Here is a 20,637-nt window from a genome sequence, read left to right on the forward strand (position 1 = left end):
AAGTCCCCCATTGCCAGAGCTGTGCTCACTGTTGTTACCTCCTGGTTGCCTTGGCAAGATGTGAGTCCCAGCCTCTGCTCTACCATATCATGATGAAATTTCCCCTCTAGACTGTAAGCTAATATCAACTATTTCCTCCCATAAGCTGCTTTTTTGTCCCAGCTATGAGAAGGCAACTGTCATCCACCATCAACATATGAGCAGAGCTTGAAAAACAAATGCTCACTGGTCTCCTCTGGCTTTTCCAGCCAGCTCTCCCCTTCACATCACAGCACCAGAAACAACTCAGGCCTCAGTCCTGAGTCTCCCATCTCCAGCAGACCAGAGCTTGAGTTTCTGCCAGGTTCATCAGCAGTTACTGAGTGAGGACTTTGTCCCCCAACCCTCTAGGACCCTGGCAGGGGACATTTTGTCTTGGGTCTAGTGATCCTTAAGGGAGTATAAAGGATGGGGGTAGGTAGCCCTAAGGGGTGGCCAGAGGCATTTGCCTGAGAGAGGTTGCAGGGACCACACCTAACAGTAGGGAGGAGTCAGAAGCCAGGGAACTCAGCCAGATGAGAGGATCAAATTCCTCCAGGGTGAACTCTGAGATAAGAGGTTGGCACCAGAGGCCCAAGGAGGAAAAGAGACCGAGAGGGGAATCAGGCTACTTCACTTGCCTCAGCTCTGGTCCTCTGGACAAGACCAGCTGGATAGAAGTGGTCTTCTCAGTACCCCCAAACTGCTGGTTGGTTGACCCTCAGCGCCTGTCAAGGCAGAGAAAGGAAGTGATGGAGCCAGGCAGCACTCAGATAAAACTTGATCCAAGGTAAGTGAGGGTGGCAGGCCTTGGGCTGGAAGACAGTTACTAAGAAACAGCAGCCCCTATTGGTGCTCTGGCCTGTTTCTCCTTCTCTACCTTTCAAAGCCCTTTGGCTTCCAGATCTCAGAATGGTCTGGCTATCCCCAACATTCTCAGGGAAACAGTGAGATTGGTTCAGTGTGTGACTACTTCAACCTGGGAAGAGCAAAGTCCCGGAGGTGGGGATCATGGAAGACATTCTCAGAAGTTAGGCAAAAAGTCTCTGAGCCCAACAGTGAGAGGACCCATTCCATTTGCCAAGAGTCTTTTGTCATTCCATTCCATTCCATTCCATTCCATTCCATTCCATTCCATTCCATTCCATTCCATTCCATTCCATTCCATCCCATCCCATCCCATCCCATCCCTTCCCATCCCATCCCTTCCCTTCCCATCCCATCCCATCCCATCCCATCCCATCCCATCCCATCCCATCCCATCCCATCCCATCCCATCCCATCCCATCCCATCCCATCCCATCCCATCCCATCCCATCCCATCCCCTATTCTATTCTATTCTATTCTATTCTATTCTATTCTATTCTATTCTATTCTATTCTATTCTATTCTATTCTATTCTTCTGTTCTTCTCTCCTTCTTTCCTTTATTCCTTTCTTCCCTTCCTCTCTCTTTCTTCCTCCCTCCCCTCTCTCTCTTTCTTTCTTTTTCTGGATAGGGTCTCACTGCATAGCTCAGGCTGGCCATGAACTTACTATGTAACTTAAACCTGCCTCAGCAGCTGTACTGAGTTCTGGGTTTGCAGGTATGTGCATCATTACTAGAGAAGGGCTCACTCTCGCTTAGGCTCTCCTTATCCTCCTTGGTTAGTGGGGCTGCTTCCCTGATGGGGTTGTTTGGGCATTTTAGCCAGACCTGCCAATGGCTAACTGGCAACCTACTTTACATTCCAACCTGGGCCAATTCTCTAGGGCCCTGAGGAGAAATAGACATGCTGGAGACCCAGCATTTAGGGGTGTTTGAGAAGTGTCAAGTAATTAGGATCCAATCCATCATACCTTTCCCTAGCCACTTACCTCTGAACACAGGCTGCTCTCTCTCCAGGTACACAGCAGACCTTCTGGATGTGCTGAAAACCAACTACAGCGTCCCCTCTGCCTGTTTCTCTCACCCTCCCACTGCAGCCCAGCTCCTGAGCGGTGAGTCAGGGACTCTCCCCAGGAAAAGGATATGTGCCCTAGAGAGCAGTCAGCACAGTTAGAGAAGGAGAGGTGGTCCTCAGCCTGCCAACTGGGACAGTCTAGGGGACTGGCTGGCCTGGTGTTCATCATGGCTAAGCCCTTGGAGAAGGGCAATTCCCCCCAGGAGTTAATGGGCCACAAAGGGACATGACAGTCTAACCCAGGAGACAAACCTGGGTTGGGCCTCCATCAATCTCAGCTTCAAGGGGGCACCAGGGACCTAGGGCATTTTTCAGATTACAGGAATTCAGGAACTTGCTCAATGATTCAAGCCCAATAAGGTTCCCTGCAGAGGGTGTACATCCTCTCTACGAAAGAGCCCATAGCACTCCAGAGGGTTGGCTACTATGAGTAATGGACTTGGTGAACTTGTAATGTGTTCTCCCACTGTTGAACTACCTTTGAAAGTGACAGGCGTGGGATGAACTCGTCATTTTCTAGATCCCAAAACCACTAGAACCAAGTGACTCTGCCTCTTACATGTTTCATTTTGTTTCCTATTCAAGAATTAACTGTCTCTGAGTTCTCAAATATGAAACTGTGTTTCAGTGGTGCACTTTGTACTTTCCTAGCCTCTTGTCAGAAGGAGGCCTTTTGCAGAGTAGGCTCCTTCAGAGTGAGGAGCACTGTCATTGTGCACTGGGCAGCAGCTGTGGGCATGTTCTTGGGCTAGGAACAGCTGCATTTCAGGTGCTTTGAGCCAGAGTGCTACCAACTGCCAGTGTCCAGAGATGCCTGGTGACATTCTATAGTTAGTGCCACAAGGCAGCTGCTACATCCAGCCCCAGTCACATCCTGTTCAGAGCAAAGCTCTGGTACCTACACCAGTAGATATCCTTACACCAGTACTTCCCAATTGGCATTTGGCAATGTGTGGAGACAGTTTGGGTTGCCACCACTAGCATCTAGTTGAGGGCAGTTACTAACCTTCCTACAGTGCACAGTAGAGATTTCCACTACTAAGTATCTAGGCCAAAAGACACTGGTGCTTACTTTGAGAAACCTTGCCTTATATAACAAAACAGTTTTCATATCACTTTGTACCAAGTGGTTTTCATCAATATGGAAGTAGGTTGAACATTCTGGATTTGCTAGTTAGGCAGGCTACCTTTTTGGAAATGGAGCAGGTAGGATTTGGGGAGGAGAAAGCAGGCAGTAGGTAGATACTCCTGGTATGGAGGTGGTGCTAGAATGAGACAGCAGGCTTCATGATCTGACAGGATTCGGGGTTACTGGTGGAGAAGCAGTGGGCAATTGAGAGGGCTGGGCAGGCAAGGTGGGGCCCTATGGGGGTCTGACCCAGGACTTGTACTTTATCCTCAGACAGAGGGCTGTGAGACTGGTAGGGGTTGAATGGAAAAGTGCTTCAGGAACATTAGTCAGTTATCAGGATGACTTCATATGAAGAAGAGCCTTGGAAGAAGCAGGAATAAAGTAGAGAGGTTATTGATCCCCACCCCACAGGCTGATCCAGGGCAGTGTGCAGGAAAGGAAAAGTTGAGAAATGCAAGCCATTGAAAGAAGGAACTGACAATCTGGTAAATATTTAAACAGGTAAGCTCAGATTCTGGGCTCTAATAATGACACAGAAACAAGAGGACTCAGAATAGGATGAAGGATATGGTGAAATTTCTTCCTAGTTCACTTGTTTTCATTTCTTAAATGCCTAAGAGCTATTCTGTAAATGCATGTTGAGTGCACTGTACTAAATGAGATGTGTCTATTACAGAGGCAGAGGAGAGGGCCCAGAAAAAAGACATGTCAATTTGTAAATTGCCATATGAAAGGACTGTTAGGAAAAACTGGAAAATCTGCCTATCCCTGTGACTGTAAATATAAAGGAAAATAGCTCCAAAGTACTTTTAGTTCAGACAGGTTAAGTATCTAAATGCAAAATGCAAACGGTTTTACACGCCTTTAATCCCAGTACTCAGGAGGCCGTGGTAGAAGGATTGCTGAGAGTTTGAGGCTGGCCTGAGACTACATAGTGAATTCTAGGTCAGTGTGGGCTAAAGCAAGACCCTACCTCAAAAACAAAAACAAACCAAACAAACAACAAAAAAAAACAGGGTCTGGAGAGATGGCTTAGCAGTTAAGTGCTTGCCTGTGAAGCCTAAGGACCCCAGTTCAAGGCTTGATTGAACCCATGTAAGCCAGATGCACAAGGTGGCACATGCATCTGGAGTTCATTTGCAGTGGCTAGAGGCCCTGGCATGCCCATTCTTTCTCTATCCATCTGCGTCTTTCTCTCTCTCTCTCTCTGTTGCTCTCAAATAAATAAGTAAAAATAAACAAAGAAAAAAATTTTAAATACGATGTCTTTATGATTTGGAACAGAGAATAAAGCACAAAAACCACAAATGATCATGAAGATTGATTATACGAGGCAAACACAATAAAAAGCACAGGTTCTCAATGGTTTTGAGATCTAGGAAATGAGTTCCATCCCATGCCTTTCTTTCAAAGGTAGTTCAATAGTGGGAGAATACATTACAGGCTCACCAAGTCCATTACTCATAGTAGCCAACCCTTCTGGAGTGCTATGGGCTCTTTCCTAGGGAGGATGTATAACCTCCAGAGAACTTTGTTGGGCTTGAATCATTGAGTATGGTTCTGAGTTCCTGGAATCTGAAAAATGCCCTAGGTCCCTGGTGGTCTCCTGAGGCTGGGATAGATGGAGGCCCTGGGATGGGGAGAGGACTCAGCAGTTAAAAGTGCTTGGTTACATAATATGTTCAATTCCCCAGCCACCCAGATAAAGCCAGACAGGCAGAGTCTCTGGCATTCCCTCACCCCCACACTAATAAATAAATAAAGCACTATCAACAAGGCCCAAAACACAGATCTAGAGAATGGATTTCAACCCTCTAACCAACAAAAGGCAATATGAGGGAAAGCAACCAGTAAAGATGGTAGGAACATACATTCACAGAAGAGAAAACAGTGCATAGAAGAGGAAACTCAGCTGAGCTTGGTGGCCCAGACCTATATAATCCCAGCTACCTGCAGACGGGTGCTGAGGACAGAACCCAAGGTTTCATGCACTCTAGGTAAGTATTCTACCGCTGAGCCCCAGTCCATAAACTTTTTTCTTTTTTGTCTTTTTTGAGGTAGGGTCTCACTCTAGCCCAGGTTTACCTGGAACTCTCTCCGTAGTCCCAGGCCCCAGACTCATCTCAAACTCACTGTGATTCTTCTACCTCTCCCTCCTGTGTGCTGGGATTAAAAATAAGCACCACTACATCTGACCCACACACTTTTTTAGATGACATACATTATTATGTGTTGTATATAAAAAATAATTTGTGAAAAAATTAACACATGAATTTGAAAGCACCATTGGTCTTCTGCATCTGTGGGTTTGTGATTCAACCCACTACAAATGAAAATAGAAAGTGCAGTGGCAAAGCACTTGCCCAGCAGTGCTGAGGCTTGCATTTGGTACCAGTTTTCAAGTTTTATGTATTTATTTGCACATGTGTATGTGTGTATGGACACACAAAAGCCCCTTGCCACAGCAAACAAACTCTAGATGTTTGTGTCACTTCATACATCTGGCTTCACATGGATACTGGGGAGTTGAACCTAGCAGCACCATTAACCACTGAACAATTTTCCCAGACCCCCCAAATTTATATATATAGAAACTTTGTGTGGATACATTACATTGTTGGTACCATCATTTCCCTCCTCCTTGGCCCCACTCCACTAGGGCTCTCCTTAGTAGTATTGCTGATATTTACCATGGAATTGTAGGTTATGAGTTTTGAGAGAGCAGTCAGTCATTGTGGTGGAGGGCAATGCCTCTAGATATTCCCTCCTACCCTATGACTTACATTCTTACATTGTTTCCACACACTCTTCTGCAAAATTCCCTGAGCCTTAGTGGGTGTGCTTTAAGTCTACTTTAGTATTGAGCTCTCAGAAGCTTCTAGATTTCTGCTTTGGTGTATTTTGAATATCCTCAATGTCTAACTCCATCACCCTGGTGCAGGTTGTCAGGCTGGTGGTGGAAGCAGTACTCTTGCTGTGTGGTTTTACCTGGGCCTTAGCTGCTGTGCTATGGGTGGCTCATCTCTTACCAGGGAGTCAGCAATCTATTCTTGTTTTGATAGGTTTTTGTTTTCCACAGTTCTTGCTGCTTTCTGAAAAAGAAAAAGAAATTTTCCATTGGAGAGTGAGATTAGGATAGGTTAAAGGGGATAACTATTCTTAATTTAGAGAGATTTTGATGGGTATAGCCTAACTTTTGGCCAAAGACTAATGGGAGCTTCTCACTGGAGTCCAAAATCTTGGTCTCCATAGGATTCTGACTCAGTTCTCAGTTCCAATTATGGGTTCCTTTCCACTGAATGGATCTCTTAGCCAATCAAAGAACCTAAGCTGTTTGTCACTATTGCACAGGTATGTACATCTGTCAGGCTGGTTGCTTTCATATAGCAGGGTCCCCTTCTTTCTCTCAATATTGTTGGCCATTTTCCCCCAGCAGCTCATGTATGCTTTTCAGCACTATATGGGCTAACATCTGGGAACTAACTTCCTTCCAGATTTAGCTGGATCTCTTGATGTTCTGCATCAGCAGCATGTGGTGTCTTCATCAGTAAAGCCTTACGTTTTACCTTAGGTAGGTAATCAAGTGTTTTGACAGAAACCTGTTTTTTGGAGACCTTGTAGGTTTCTCTAATCAATAGCACAACATGGGTTGTAACCAATTTCTGGTACTGAGGTTACAAACCAGAGCCAAATGTTTTTTTTTTTTTAATTATTTTTTTTGTTCATTTTTCATTTATTTATTTGAGAGTGACAGACATAGAGAGAGAGACAGATAGAAAGAGAGAATGGGCGCGTCAGGGCTTCCAGCCTCTGCAAACGAACTCCAGACGTGTGCGCCCCCTTGTGCATCTGGCTAACGTGGGACCTGGGGAAATGAGCCTTGAACCGGGGTCCTTAGGCTTCACAGGCAAGCGCTTAACCACTAAGTCATCTCTTCAGCCCAAGAGCCAAATGTTTTAAGGTTAGGCTTCATGCCACCCTCTCCAGGGCCCTTCTTACCAGACAATCCCTCCAGGCTCCTATTGAGGGTTATATCTTTTAGTCTGTTATCCAGTAAGTGTTTCTTCTTTTCCTTTTTTTTTTTTTTTTTCGATGCAGGGTCTCACTCTGACCCCAGCTGACATGGAATTAACTATGTAATCTCATAGTGTCAGGGTAGCCTAGACTCATGGCGATTCTCCTACCTCTGCCCCCCGAGTGCTGGGATTAAAGGTGTGCGCCACCATGCCCAGCTCAGTAGGAGTGTTTCTATGGTACCAATTCATTTTGTATTTGGTTTTGTGTATATCTCTCTCCCTCATCTTTCTGTTCCCTCCCCGCCAAACCCTTCCATCCTACTATCTGTCCCTCACATTGCCTGTCAGGTATGCCTGTATGTAGTTCAAGCTGTTCCAGGTTAGAAACCACAGATGAGGGAGAACATGTGGCATTTGTGCTCATGTGAGTTCACTTAGTATGATCTGTTCCAAGTCCATCTATTTTCCTACAAATTTCATTATATAATTTTTCCTTAGGGCTGAGTAGAATTCCATTGTGTATATGTACATCTTCATTATCCATTTGTCAAATGATGAGCATATGGGTTGATTCCAGTTCTTAGCTATTGTGATTTGGGCACCTATAAACATGGTTGAGCAAATATCTCTTCAGTGAAGAGTGGAGCCTTTATGGTATATACCCAGTAGAGGAATGGCTGGGTTAATTGTTAGCTCTATTTGCATCTTTTTCAGGAGTCTCTATGTTTATTTCCATAGTGATTATACAAGTTTGCACTCCCACCAGCAGTGAGTGAGGGTCCCTCTTTCCCCACATCCTCACCATTTATTATTGTTTGATTTTTTTTTTTTAAATGATTGCCATCCTTTCTGGAGTAAGGTGGAATCTCATAGTTGTTTTAACTTGCATTTCCTTGATTGTTAAGGAAGTTGAATCTTTTCTTAGGTGAGCATTAGCCATTTGTATTTCTTCATTTGAGAATTCCCTATTTAGTTCTCTGTCCCATTTTTTTTTTGAGTGGATTGTTTGACTTTTTTTGTTTCTGAGTTCCTCGTAGACATAAGGCTTCTGTCAGTGGTATAGCTGACGAATATTTTCTCCCATTCTGTGGGTAGTTTGTTGGCTTTGTTTCTTTGTCTGTATAAATGCTTCTCAGCTTCATGAGACCCTACTAGTTGAGTGATTGTTTAATTTCCCTGGCTACTGAAGTATTGTTCAGGAAGTCTTTCAGGATGTATTTATTTTGAAGTACAATATATATATAATAAGTATAATATAAAGGACAGAAAGAGAATGGGCAAGGCAAGACCTCTTGTCAGTGCAAACTCCCAGATGTGTGTGGCGCTTTGTTTATTTGCTTTATGTGGGTACTAGGCCATCAGGCTTTCAAGCAAGTGCTTGAGCCATCTCTCCAGCCCTGCAACTAAAATTTTTTTACAGTATAATAGCCATATGAAATACCATGGATGCCCTTTAATCATTTATTTAAAAGCTAATTAAGGGGCTCAGTAGAGACGGTTTAGCAGGTAAAGGTACTTACTTGCAAAGACTGTTGGTCCAAGGTTCAATTCTCTAGCAGCCCATGTAAAACCAATAAGCATTCACTTGCATCAGCAAGAAATCTGGGCATGCCTAAACACATATATGAGTGCACACAAAAAAATTAAAATAAAACAAATAAAAGATACAAGTATTTTTCAGTCAGAGTCTCACTATGGACTTCCAAAGTGGCCTCTTCTCTTTTCTTTTAATTTTAATTTTATTTATTTGCAAACAGCGAGAGCTTGAGAGAAGAGAGACAGACAGTGAGAATGGGCATTCCTGGGCCTTCAGCCACTGAAAATGAACTCCAGACCACATATGCCACTTTGTGCATTTGGCTTTATGTAGGTACAAGGGAATCAAACTAAGGTCATTAGGCTTTGTAGGCAAGCACCTTAACTTTTGAGCCATCTCTCCAGCTCCAATTTTCTCTTTCTGTACTTTCACTTAACATTTGTATAAATCTCAGCATACTATACTTTCAATGTGATGTCTTGAGTAGGTTTTTTTTGTTTTGGTTTGATTGGTTAATTGGCTGATTTATTGAGGCAGTGTTTGACTGTATATCCCAGGTTAGCCAGAAACCCACTTGCTATGTAACCCAGGCTGGCCTTGAACTCACAATCTTCCTGCATTAGATTCCTGAATGCTGGAATTACCACTGTGCGTCAACTCTAACTTATGACCTGTTTTCACTAACTTAACATCATTTAGATTTTTTAATATTATTATATATTTTCCAAGTAGGTTCTTTTTTTAATAATAAAGCTTATTTTTTCATAAAATGCATATTTATTTTATAATAATTAGAAAACATAAAAAGCAAAAAGCAAATGATAGAAAACTTGGAAAATAAAAATCACCCATAGTCTCAGCACCACAATATTAAACTAATATAATTTTAGTATTATACACTTTTTAATAGTTTTTTTTAAAATGTATTATATATTTTGTTTATTTATTTGAGAGAGGCTAAGAGAGAGAAAGAAGGAGGGAGAGAATGGGCACACCAGGGTTTCTAGACAGTGCAAACAAACTCCAGATGCATGTGCCACCTTGTGAATCTGGCTTATATAGGTATTAGGGAATCAAACCTTAGTCCTTAGCCTTTGCAGGTAAGTGCCTTAACTGCTAAGCAATGTTAGTCCCATAATGACTTTTTAATGTGGTTGTTGTTTTGTTAGTTTCTTTTCTTTTTTTTAAAATTTTTATTTATTTATTTATTTGAGAGTGACAGACACAGAGAGAAAGACAGAAGGAGAGAGAGAGAATGGGCGTGCCAGGGCTTCCAGCCTCTGCAAATGAACTCCAGACGCGTGCGCCCCCTTGTGCATCTGGCTAACGTGGGACCTGGGGAACCGAGCCTCGAACCGGGGTCCTTAGGCTTCACAGGCAAGTGCTTAACTGCTAAGCCATCTCTCCAGCCCTAGTTTGTTTTCTTTTTGAGATAGGGTCTTGCTCTAGCCCAGGCTGTTCTGGTATTCACTGTGTGGCTTCAGGCTGGCCTCAAACTCACAACAATCCTCCTACCTCTGCCTCCCAAATGCTGGGATTAAGGGCATGTGCCACACACTCAGCTCAAATACATGAACATGGTTACAAAGCATGGAGTACAACGGGGCTACAAATGAAGACTACCACCTGCCCTGCCTATTCCCATTTCTATCTTCCACTTCACAAACGATAGCTTTCAAGTGATGATTCCTGTATTAGTCAGGTTTCTCTAGAGGAACTGAACCAATAAAGTGAATTGTATTGAAAAGGGAATATATTGCATTAGCTTATCAAACAACAGCAACAGTACAACAACAGTAGTCTGCTGGCTTGAGAGTCAAGGAATCCTCTAGATGCTCAGTCCACATGGCTAGATGCCTGAACAGTCCCAATCCAGCACCGTAGGCCTGGAGGCTTTCTGGAGAGCCACTGGTCTTCAGTCCATAATGGAAGGCTGAGGAAACTGCCTTCTAATATTGAAGAAGTATGATAACTGAAAAGGAAAAATGCATGTGCAAGTGAAGGCACTCATCAGCAAGCAGCACAGGCGGCAACATGGGCAAAAGGGATTCTTTTTTCCCAGAGCTTCCTTATATAAAGTCCCCCTCCTGGAGGGTCACTCACTGTGGGGTAAGTGCTTACTCTGGAGGAAGGACTTCCTCCTCCAATTAATCCTTTCTGGAAGCTATCTTAGAGACTCAACCAAGAGGAATGTGTGTGGATTCCTAAACAGATCAAGATGTCAATAGAACTTAGCCATCACAAGTCCACCCTTTGTCAACTTGACACCAAACCATATCTCCTTTTATCATACCTAATTTCCAAATGAAGATAGTAACAAAGTCATGTTACAGCTGCCCACACACAACCGGAAATACATAATCTTCCTCCCAAACACAAGGTGAGGTCTCTTGAGGAAGGCTTAGTCTTTAATATCCAATACATTAAGTATAAATTCAACAACAGTTAACTAATGATATAACTAATCTCAAGCAATATTAATTATATAATAGAGAAATAGAAGAAAAACAAAAACATCTTAATATTGGCATACATATTCACAAACACTCTTAACCCAGTAGGACAGAAATATTCATGGGAATTACAGCCCTCATTTTTGTAACTAGTATGAGGCCTTAGCTGGTATTTGTAACTACCTGCTTCTAGTCATTATACTCAACCTTCAGCAAGCATCTCAGCGGGACTTGGTTCTTTACCTGGAGGAGTGACCCATACCTTCATTCTGAAGGATATGGGCCATTTATCAAACTGTCTTTATTGAGTTGTTGTAGTTTTCCATTGACCTTGATCACAGGGCATGGTAACACCAAGAGGCACCCTAAAGGATCTCTTGCAATCCAGACATCTCCTTCCTTACCTCCCCTTCCACTGTGGAAGAGTCCAATTTCACCCTGGTAGTCTGGGTCAGTCATTCCTGCTAACACTGTAACTCCTTTCTTAGCCTGTTGACTCAAGGGCATCAGGAGCCCAAAATGGCCAGGGGGATGTCTTAGCTTCCATTTAAATGGAATGTTTTGCCATTGTCCTGGCAAAAGCACTCCCCACTCTGGAACTAAAATTTTAGGCCAACAAAGCATAAAGTTGTGGGAACAGGAAGTAAAAATTGGCTAATGGGTCACTTGGGGTGATAGTAAGTGGTATCACGCCCATTTCCGCCCCTTGCTTTATGGACGTGTGAATCTGGGCTATAGGAGAAACAGTACTGTATATATAGGACACTGAGTCAGAGCATATTCAGCCCTCTGGTAAACCCTGTCCCAGCCTTCCAGACTATTGCCAACTAGTTAGCACTGTAACTACTTTTTTAAAAGGCCATTCCAGGGCTGGAGACATGGCTTAGTGGCTAAGGTGCTTGCCTGCCAAGCCTAAGTACCCATGTTCTACTCTCAAGATCCCACATTAGCTAGGTACACAAGGTGAAGCAAATGCAAGGTCACACATGCCCACTAGGTGACACAAGCATCTGGAGTTGGATTACAGTGGCTGAGCCCTGGCTTGCCAATTCTCTCTCTCTCATATATATATATATATATATATATATATTTTTTTTTTTGAAAAGGCCATTCCAGCCAGCTGCTTCAGGGTAGTGGAGCATATGAAGAGAACAGTGAATTCCATGAGCATCAGCCCACTGCCACCCTTCCTCAGCTGTGAAGTGAGTTCCTGGGTCAGAAGCAATGTTGTGTGGAATACCATGATAGAGGATGAGGCATTCTGTAAGCCCACGGATGGTAGATTTGGCCTGGTAGGTCAGATAACACCCAGCTCATAATGGGTAGATCAGGGTGCATAGTAAGTTGATGACTCATTGGCAAGTGTTCAGTTTTCACTAAGGCCCAATAGAAGGTAAAGAGCTGTCTCTCAAAGGTAGAGTAATTGTCTACAGATGATGGCAGAGCCTTGCTCCAAAATCCCAAGGGCATCTGCTATGATTCATCTCTGGGGGCTTACCAAAGGCTCTAAACAGCATCCTGATCTGCCACTGACACCTCAAGTACCATTGGATCTGCAGGGTCATATGGCCCAAATTGAAGCGCAGCCTGCACAGTGGCCTGGACCTGTTGAAGAGCCTTCTCTTGTTTCAGATTCCATTGAAAACTAGCAGCTTTCCAAGCTTGAGTTCACTTGGTATATGGGACAGAGTAACACATCCAAGCAAGGAATGTTCTGCCTCCAAAATCCAAACAGACCCTCTAGGCAATGTGCTTCTTTATTAGTGGTAGGAGGGGCCAGGTACAACAATTTATCCTTCAGTTAAAAGGAGTGTGTCTGCTTGGCCCATAGCACTGAACTTATAGGAATTTCACTGAGGTCAAGGGTCTTTGAATTTTGGTTGGGTTTATTTTCTATCCCCTGATGTGCATATATGCTGTACCAGAAACTCAATAGCAGTTGCCTCCTCCTGCTCATTAATACAGTTAGCATAATGTCATCAATATAATGAACCAACATGACACCTTCTGAAAGTGATAGATGAATTAATATAATTAATTAATTATAAGTTTTATAATTATAATTAATCCTTAGAGAATTAATATAACCTTGAGATAAAATAGTAAGGGTGTACTACTACTGACCTTGCCAGCTGAAACAAATTGCTGCTGGTGGTCCTTATGAACTGGTATGGAGAAGGAAGCATTTGCAAGATCAATATCTGCATAACAGGTATCAGGAGATCTGTTAATTAGCTCAAGTAAAGAAACCACATCTGGTACAGCAGCTGCAATTGGAGTCACTACTATCATTTTCCAGGATTCTTCTATCTTATGAACAGGCCAAATTGGAGAGCTAAAGAGAGACATGGTGGAAACTACCACACCTGCATCTTTCAAGTCCTTTACGGTGGCATTAATTTCTGCAATCCCTCCAGGGATGCAATATTGGTTTTGGTTTACTATTTTCCCTGGTAGCAGGAGCTCTAATGGCTTCACTTGGCCTTTCCAACCATAATAAGCCCTCATTTCACAAGTCAGAGAACCAATGTGGGGGTTCTGCCAACTCCTAAGAATATGTATCCCAGTTATTCATTCTGGGACTGGGAAAATAACCACAAGATGAGTTTGGGGACCCACTTTCAGTTGAACATTTGCCAAAGCTCCACTGATCACCTGACCTCTGTAAGCACCTACTTTAACTGGAGGACCACAATGCAGTTTGGGGTCTCTTGGAATGAATGTTAATTCAGAGCCATTGTCCAATAGGCCTTAAGAGATCTGATTATTTCCTTTTCCCCAGTGTACAGTTACCCTAGCAAAAGGCCATAGGCCCTTCTCAGGAAGAATAGGAGTAAGCTTAATATTGAAACTTTTGGGGATTTGTAGCAGCTCCTTCCTCAAGGGGACCCCATCACCCTTTCATTCAAGAGGCTCTGGATCTGTGAACTGCTCAAGCCTGGAAATTGGTTAAGTGGCCTTGATTCAAAGTAGCCTTTTGTTCCATTGTTCTGTAGCTTTTCTGCTTATACAGATCAAGCAGGGCTTTAGTAGGATTTTCACTTCTTGGAACACCACCTGTTCCAAAGGTCTACATGAGTCATTTCCTTATAAGCATTGTTTTGCCTATGCTGTCCATTATGGCAGACATGCTCACCTCACCTTGTTACTCTGAGATCCAGTTAGACCCATTGCATCTACTTCACCTATTGCAGCAACTACAGTTCCCACTTTGATGTCTTCTTTACATATAATGCCAACTACTGGGAACTTTAAGTATGCTGTGCTTCCTTCACAAAGCTGTTTCTTAAAGTCTTAGGGAAGGGCACATCTTCTGGATCCTCCCATTGTTGGAGATGAGTGCATGAAAATCCACTCCAGCATTCCAAGTTCTCTGAGCCTTTTAATGCCTTCATCAACATTGAGCCAAGGGATATCAGGCAGTTTGAGCTCACTCACAGTAAGTAGGCCATCTTTGGATCCATACTTCAGCCAACCATTCAAATAAACTCTTGGTCTCTCTTTTTTATTTTATACAAATTATAATAGGTTTTTTATATTATTATGTATTATATTTTTATTATTTATATCATATTATTATTATATAATGATCTTTTATCTACTTACCCCAGCTTCCATTATCTTAGAGGCCCTCTTCAGTGGGGTTATAGTGCTCATCATGGCATCTTGACAGTGTCCCATGAGGGAGAATTACAGCCCACCATGCTTTTCATACCAATTAAGAGTCCTTTTTATTAAGCCAGCAAATTAGGGGACTCACACTTGGAAGATCTCTCAGTTCAGAACAACAGGGGTACAGCATTTCAAAGGTAAAAGACCATGAAAATCACAATTACATTGGTGCCAGATGTAGTTCAGGGTATCTTTGGAATTGCAAGGATTTCAGTCCATATCCTGAAGTTGTCTTGAGTTTATACACCTGGGTCAACATATACTCTGGAGTTATCTCAAGTTTATACATTTGGGAAATGCTTGGGGTCATGGGAAGCCCTGAGAATGTGAACATGACTGTACAGAAGATGGAGGAGTTAGGGGCTAAAAGGTGCCTGAGAAGGCATGCATGGAGTCTGGGCCTAATTAGGACAGAATGGCCTTATCTTAGCTATTTTAAAAGCCTCAGTCCCTGTGGAATAGTAGGGGGACCATCTTTGTGCCTCTTTAAAAAATTATTTATTTATGAGAGAGAGACAGAGAGAGAGAGAGAGAATACAAAGAGAATGGGCACACCAGGGAATTGAACCTGGGTCATTAGATTTTGCAGGCATGTGCCTTAAGTACTGAGTCATCTCTCTAGCCCAATGACACCTCTTAATTGCTTCAGCTGCAATGTTAAATCTATAATATCTGATCAACTGGCCCATTTCAGTACATTCAGCCTAATCTTACATTCCTTCCTTCATTATCCTACAGCCTTCATATCCATTCCCACACATATTCCCCTTGCTTCTGCTTATACAAGTTAGAAAACTCTTCAAGTTCTTTAAAGGTGTATCTCAACTCCTCATGAGTCATGCTTTCTAGTTCACCTCTAGGAGCCTGCTTTTTTCTTTTTCTTTTTTTTTTTTAAGTTTTTTTGTTCATTTTTATTTATTGAGAGTGACAGAAAGAGAGAGAGAGAGAGGGAGAGAGAGAGGTAGATAGGGAGAGAGAGAGAGAGAGAGAGAGAGAGAGAGAGAGAGAGAGAGAGAATGGGCACGCCAGGGCTTCTAGCCACTGCTTAACCGCTAAGCCATCTCTCCAGCCCAGGAGCCTGCTTTGTATCTAAGGGATAAAGATGGACACTTGTTCAGCACCTTCTGCAAAGACCATTGCTGGTTCCTCAGACAAAGAAGGCTTAATTTCCTCAGGCAAGGATGGAGAGAGAACAATACTTCAGGTCCTGGGGGTGGGGATGCATGCTGCTAAGGGAGGGAAGTTACATTTTCATGCAAAATAATGTTATCAGAATCTGAGAGTTCAGTGTCCCCAGATTCTTCAGTATCTTCCCGTGCATCCCCATCCCAAGTTAGAGATCCCACTTTAACTTCTGATAGCCTATGATGCTGGTTGTGAACTTGCACTGCAAGTTAGCCAATTATACAATGAGAACTTGGGTTTGGTTTTCTGAAATTTGAGCCTGTTATGGTTAGAGAGGAGACTCTCTTCCAGGGCTCCCTTAGAAACCTTCAGATTATGTATGTAACCTTAACCTTGGAAATTTCCCTTCTGAGCTTCTGCTTTTCCCTTAATTATTTATCCAGAGATGCTAGAAGCAACCAGTCAGCATCATCATTCGTTTTACTTTCCCACAAATATTCAAAATTTTAGATACAGAGTCACTAAATCCCTTGCTCCTCACAAGACATGATTTGGGATTTTTCATGTTGTTTCTTTTGTGCTGTGGTCTGCCCATCGCAGTGTATGGGCACGTAGGTGGGTGGGTCAGCCTGGGCTCAAGCACAATGGGAACCTGTAGAAGCCTGAGGTAGTTGCCAAGCAGCCTGAGCTTGGGCTCTTACTTGCCAAAGCCACCTGAGCTCCTGCCTGGCCCGGGTGCCAAAGTTGCTTGAGTCCTCATGCAGTAATATGCCAAAGCTGCCTTCGCTCATGCTAGGATGGACACTGAGGCACCAAGCACTGAAGCAGCCCAAGCTCTGGTGTGGCAGAACACTGGGACCCAGAAGCAGTCTGAGCTCACCCACAATAGGACAATGGTGGTCAGTTGGCTCGGCAGACAGGGAGGGGCTGGCACCTAAGCTAGTGCAAGTGATGGACAGAGACAGTCTGAGCTCACGTGGGGAGTTGCAATGGGTCTGGGCTCATGCGTGAATGTATGACAGATGGAGCAGTATGTGAGCAAGTGGGTGGGGCAGGCTAAGTTTGCCCAAGCAGGGTTCCGCAGTGGTGCGCCTTTGGCGGGCAAATTGATCAAAGGAACATGAGCTCCAATGGGCCAGCAGGTGTAGCCTGGCCAACGTCACTCATGGGCAGGGGTAGCAGGGTGATGCCCTTGTGCAGTGAGGCAAGTGGAACTATGTTGGCCTAGGACCCTTTTCCTACAGTAAGTGTGGGAGTTTCCTGAAGCTAGGAGTGTGGGTACGGCGGCTTCTTGGGGGGAGGGTTGGGCTACCCACAAGTGAGGGAATCAGCGATTCCCTGTTTTTTCCCCTCTGTGCCCTCCCACTGGCAATCTATTGGAGATTGCTCTCCCCTAAAAGACCCAGTGAACCCTTAATGTCTTGCCTTTCTTTCCTGGGGATGTGCAGCACAGTTAGGCGGTCACCATTTTGGCTGGAAGTCCCAGCTTATTCTTTTAAAAAAACTTTTTTATTAACAGCTTCTATTAACATAGACAATAAACCATGATAATTCCTTCCCTATACTTCCATTCTCCCCCTCTATAGTCCACCCTCCATTGAATCCCCTTCCCCTTTTTAATTAGTCTTTCTATAATTTTGATGTCATCATTTTTTCCTCCTACTATTAAGGCCCTGTGCAGGTAGTGCCAGGCACTATGAGGTCATGAATATCCAGGCCACTCTGTGTCTAGAAGATTTCACTGTAAGCAATCCTACCTTCCTTTGGCTCTTACATTCTTTCCATTGCCTCTTTTACAATGGACCCTGAGTCTTGGAGGGTGTGATAGAGATGATTCAGTTCTGAATACAACATTACACTGTCACTTCTTAGTACTATGGTGAGTTTTGAGTTACTACAGTGGTCACTTCCACCTGAAAAGAGAAGCTTCTCTAACCAAATGTGAGAGTAGAATTAACATATTGGTATAAACATTTAAAAAGTACTTTCAGGGCTGGAGAGATGGCTGAGCTGTTAAGCGCTTGCCTGTGAAGCCTAAGGACCCTGGCTCGAGGCTTGGTTCCCCAGGTCCCACATTAGCCAGATGCACAAGGGGGCGCACGCATCTGGAGTTCATTTGCAGAGGCTGGAGGCCCTGGTGCGCCCATTCTCTCTCTCTCCCTCTATCTGTCTTTCTCTCTGTATCTGTTGCTCTCAAATAAATAAATAAATAATTTTTTAAAAAGTACTTTCAGGGCAGTTTGATGAGCATAATATATGCATTTAGCCAGGCAACAGCATGTTATTTCCCTAGGTCTCATCACCTCCCCATCCATAGGCTTTTCACTAGGTTTTCAGTAGCAGGCATTTATTCTGTCCCATGGAGTGGGCCTCCAGCCCAGTTAGAGACCAGCTGGTTTCCCTCATAACAGACATGCATCAATTGGCACATTTACCCTGGCGGGCCAATCTTAGGGCTTGTAGTGCCCAGTGCTGTTTAACACTGTTGATGACTTCTTTCTCCCAAAGGGCCACACAGCATAGCTCTTTCTAGCTTTCTGACAGCTAGTCAATGGGAATGAGATTTTCAGCTCAGTTCCAGCTTGATTTCTCAATGACCTGCAGCCCAAACATGTGGAATCTTCAGGAATATGGTCTTAACCATCTAGTTTTGATGGGAAACCAAAAAGCCTTGGCAATAGACTGTAATGTTTTGGGGGCATCTGAGGCCTATCTGGCCAACAACTCACTGGAAGGTAAACCCACTCTTGGCACTGAAATTTTTCTAGTAACATCTATGGCTTCTGGGTGCAACATTATCCAAAGAAGTAGGTTTCCATATAGCTTATTTGTACTCTTTTACATTTTGATTAAACCTCTCCCATCCATTCTATACTCCATCTCTTCTCCTGACCTGACTTAGGCCCTTCCATTTTCTCATCTCACCAGTTCCTCTGTGGTTTTACTCTGGCCCTGGCTGCTGTCTGATGGGTTGTTCATGTTCTTTCATGGAGTCTTTATTGCTGTCTGTAATTTTTATCCCATTGTGATCAGACAGAGTACAAGGAATTATTTTAATTTTCCTGTATTTGTTAGGATTTGCTTTGTGTCCTAATATATGGTATATTTTAGAAAATGTTCCATGTGCTGCTGCAAAGAACGTGTATTTTGCATCAGCTGGATATAATATTCTGTAGATATCTGGTCTGTGATGTCATTTAATCTAGACGCTTTGCTGTTTCTTTTTTTTTATTTCCCCAGGATGACATGTCAATTGGAGAGAGTGGAGTATTGAAGTCACTCAGTACAATTGTATTTGGTGTTATATGTGCCCTTTTAAAAAATATTTTTTATTTACTTATTTGAGAGAGAGAAAGAGGGAGAAAGTGGGTGGACCACAGCCTCCAGTCACTGCAAACAAACTCCAGTTACATGTGCCACCTGTTCATCTGGCTTATGTGGGTGCTGGGGGAATCAAACCTGGGTTCTTAGGCTTTGCAGGCAAGTGCCTTAACTGCTAAGCCATCTCTCCAGCCCAGTTATCTGTGACCTTAAGTCTAGTAGTGTTTGTTTCATAAAATTGGGAGTATACATGTTTGGTTTGTATGTTTACAGTTGCAATGTCTTCCTATTGAATTGTTCCTCTAATCAATATAAAGTGACCTTCTTTATCTTTCCTAACTAGTGGTGGTTTGAAGTCTATCCTGTCACATATTAGAATAGAAACACCTGCTTTTTTACCCAAGCCCATTTGCTTGAAATTCCATGTTCCATCCTTTCAGCCTAAGATTGTGTCTGTCTTTTATCAAGAAATGAGTGTTTTGGAGGCAACAAACAGAAGAATCCTGCCTTTTGAAGATTTTATTTATTTGTTTGTTTGAGGGGGTGGAGAGAGAGAGAGAGGAAGACAGAAAGAAGCAGAAGCAGAAGAAGGGAAAGGAGGAGAGGAGGGACAGAATGGGCATGCCAGGTCCTCTAGCCACTGCAAATGAACTCCAGACACATGTACCACCTTGGGCACCTGGTTTTATGTGGCTACTGGGCAATTGAATTTGCTTTGTCATTGCTGGCAAGTGCCTTAACTGCTAAGCAATCTCTTCAGCCCAAATCCTGACTTTTAGTCGGCTTCAAGTCTTTGTATTTTGGTAGGGACACTGAGACCATTTATGTTAAGGGTTATTCATGAAAGGTGTGTATTTATTCTTGATTTTGTAGTCTTTCTGTTTTTCCTTTACTCTCTTATATTAAGGGTTATTTACACATGGGTTCCCCCCCCACCTCATTTTTTCATGCATATTCTTTTCCTTCTCTTCAGTCTGAAGGATCCCTTCAAGTATTTTCTGTAAAGCTGGTTCAGTGGTCATATATTCCTTTAGCCTGTTTTTGTTATGGAAAGTCTTTATTTCTCTGTCAATTATGATAGATAGCTTTATTGGATATAATAACTTGGTTGAACATTATTATATTTAAGAACTTGGAATACATCATTCCAAGCCCTTCTGGCTTTTAAAGTTTGTGTTGAGTAATCTGCTATTATCCTGATTGGCTTGCCTTTATAGGTACCTTGATACTTCTCTTTTAATGCTTTCAATATATTTCTTTGGTCTGCTGTGTGTTTAATCATTAAATTACAATATTTAAAGGAGGATATTTTCTGGTCTTTCCTGTTTCTGTATTGGCATCTCTCCCTAGTTTTGGAAAATGTTCTTCTATGGTTTTGTTGAAAATACTATGCCTTTCAACTTAAATTCTTCTCCTTTAA

The 20,637-nt window shown here is 43.0% G+C and overlaps 1 protein-coding gene across 1 annotated transcript in view; it reads left to right on the forward strand.

The window, feature by feature from the left end:
- Window positions 1–654: 654 nt before the first annotated feature.
- The window catches only part of Slc51a (solute carrier family 51 subunit alpha), a 45,307-nt gene continuing 25,324 nt past the window's right edge, over window positions 655–20,637 (forward strand). Inside the window, exons 1-2 of the mRNA XM_004668331.2 lie at window positions 655–808; window positions 1,904–1,998. Of these exons, the coding sequence (XP_004668388.2) occupies window positions 771–808; window positions 1,904–1,998 (133 nt within the window). The 5' untranslated portion in view covers window positions 655–770. The remainder of the gene's footprint in view (window positions 809–1,903; window positions 1,999–20,637) is intronic.

Source organism: Jaculus jaculus, chromosome 6 (assembly GCF_020740685.1).
Source record: "Jaculus jaculus isolate mJacJac1 chromosome 6, mJacJac1.mat.Y.cur, whole genome shotgun sequence".
In the NCBI taxonomy this organism is placed as follows: Eukaryota; Metazoa; Chordata; class Mammalia; order Rodentia; family Dipodidae; genus Jaculus; species Jaculus jaculus.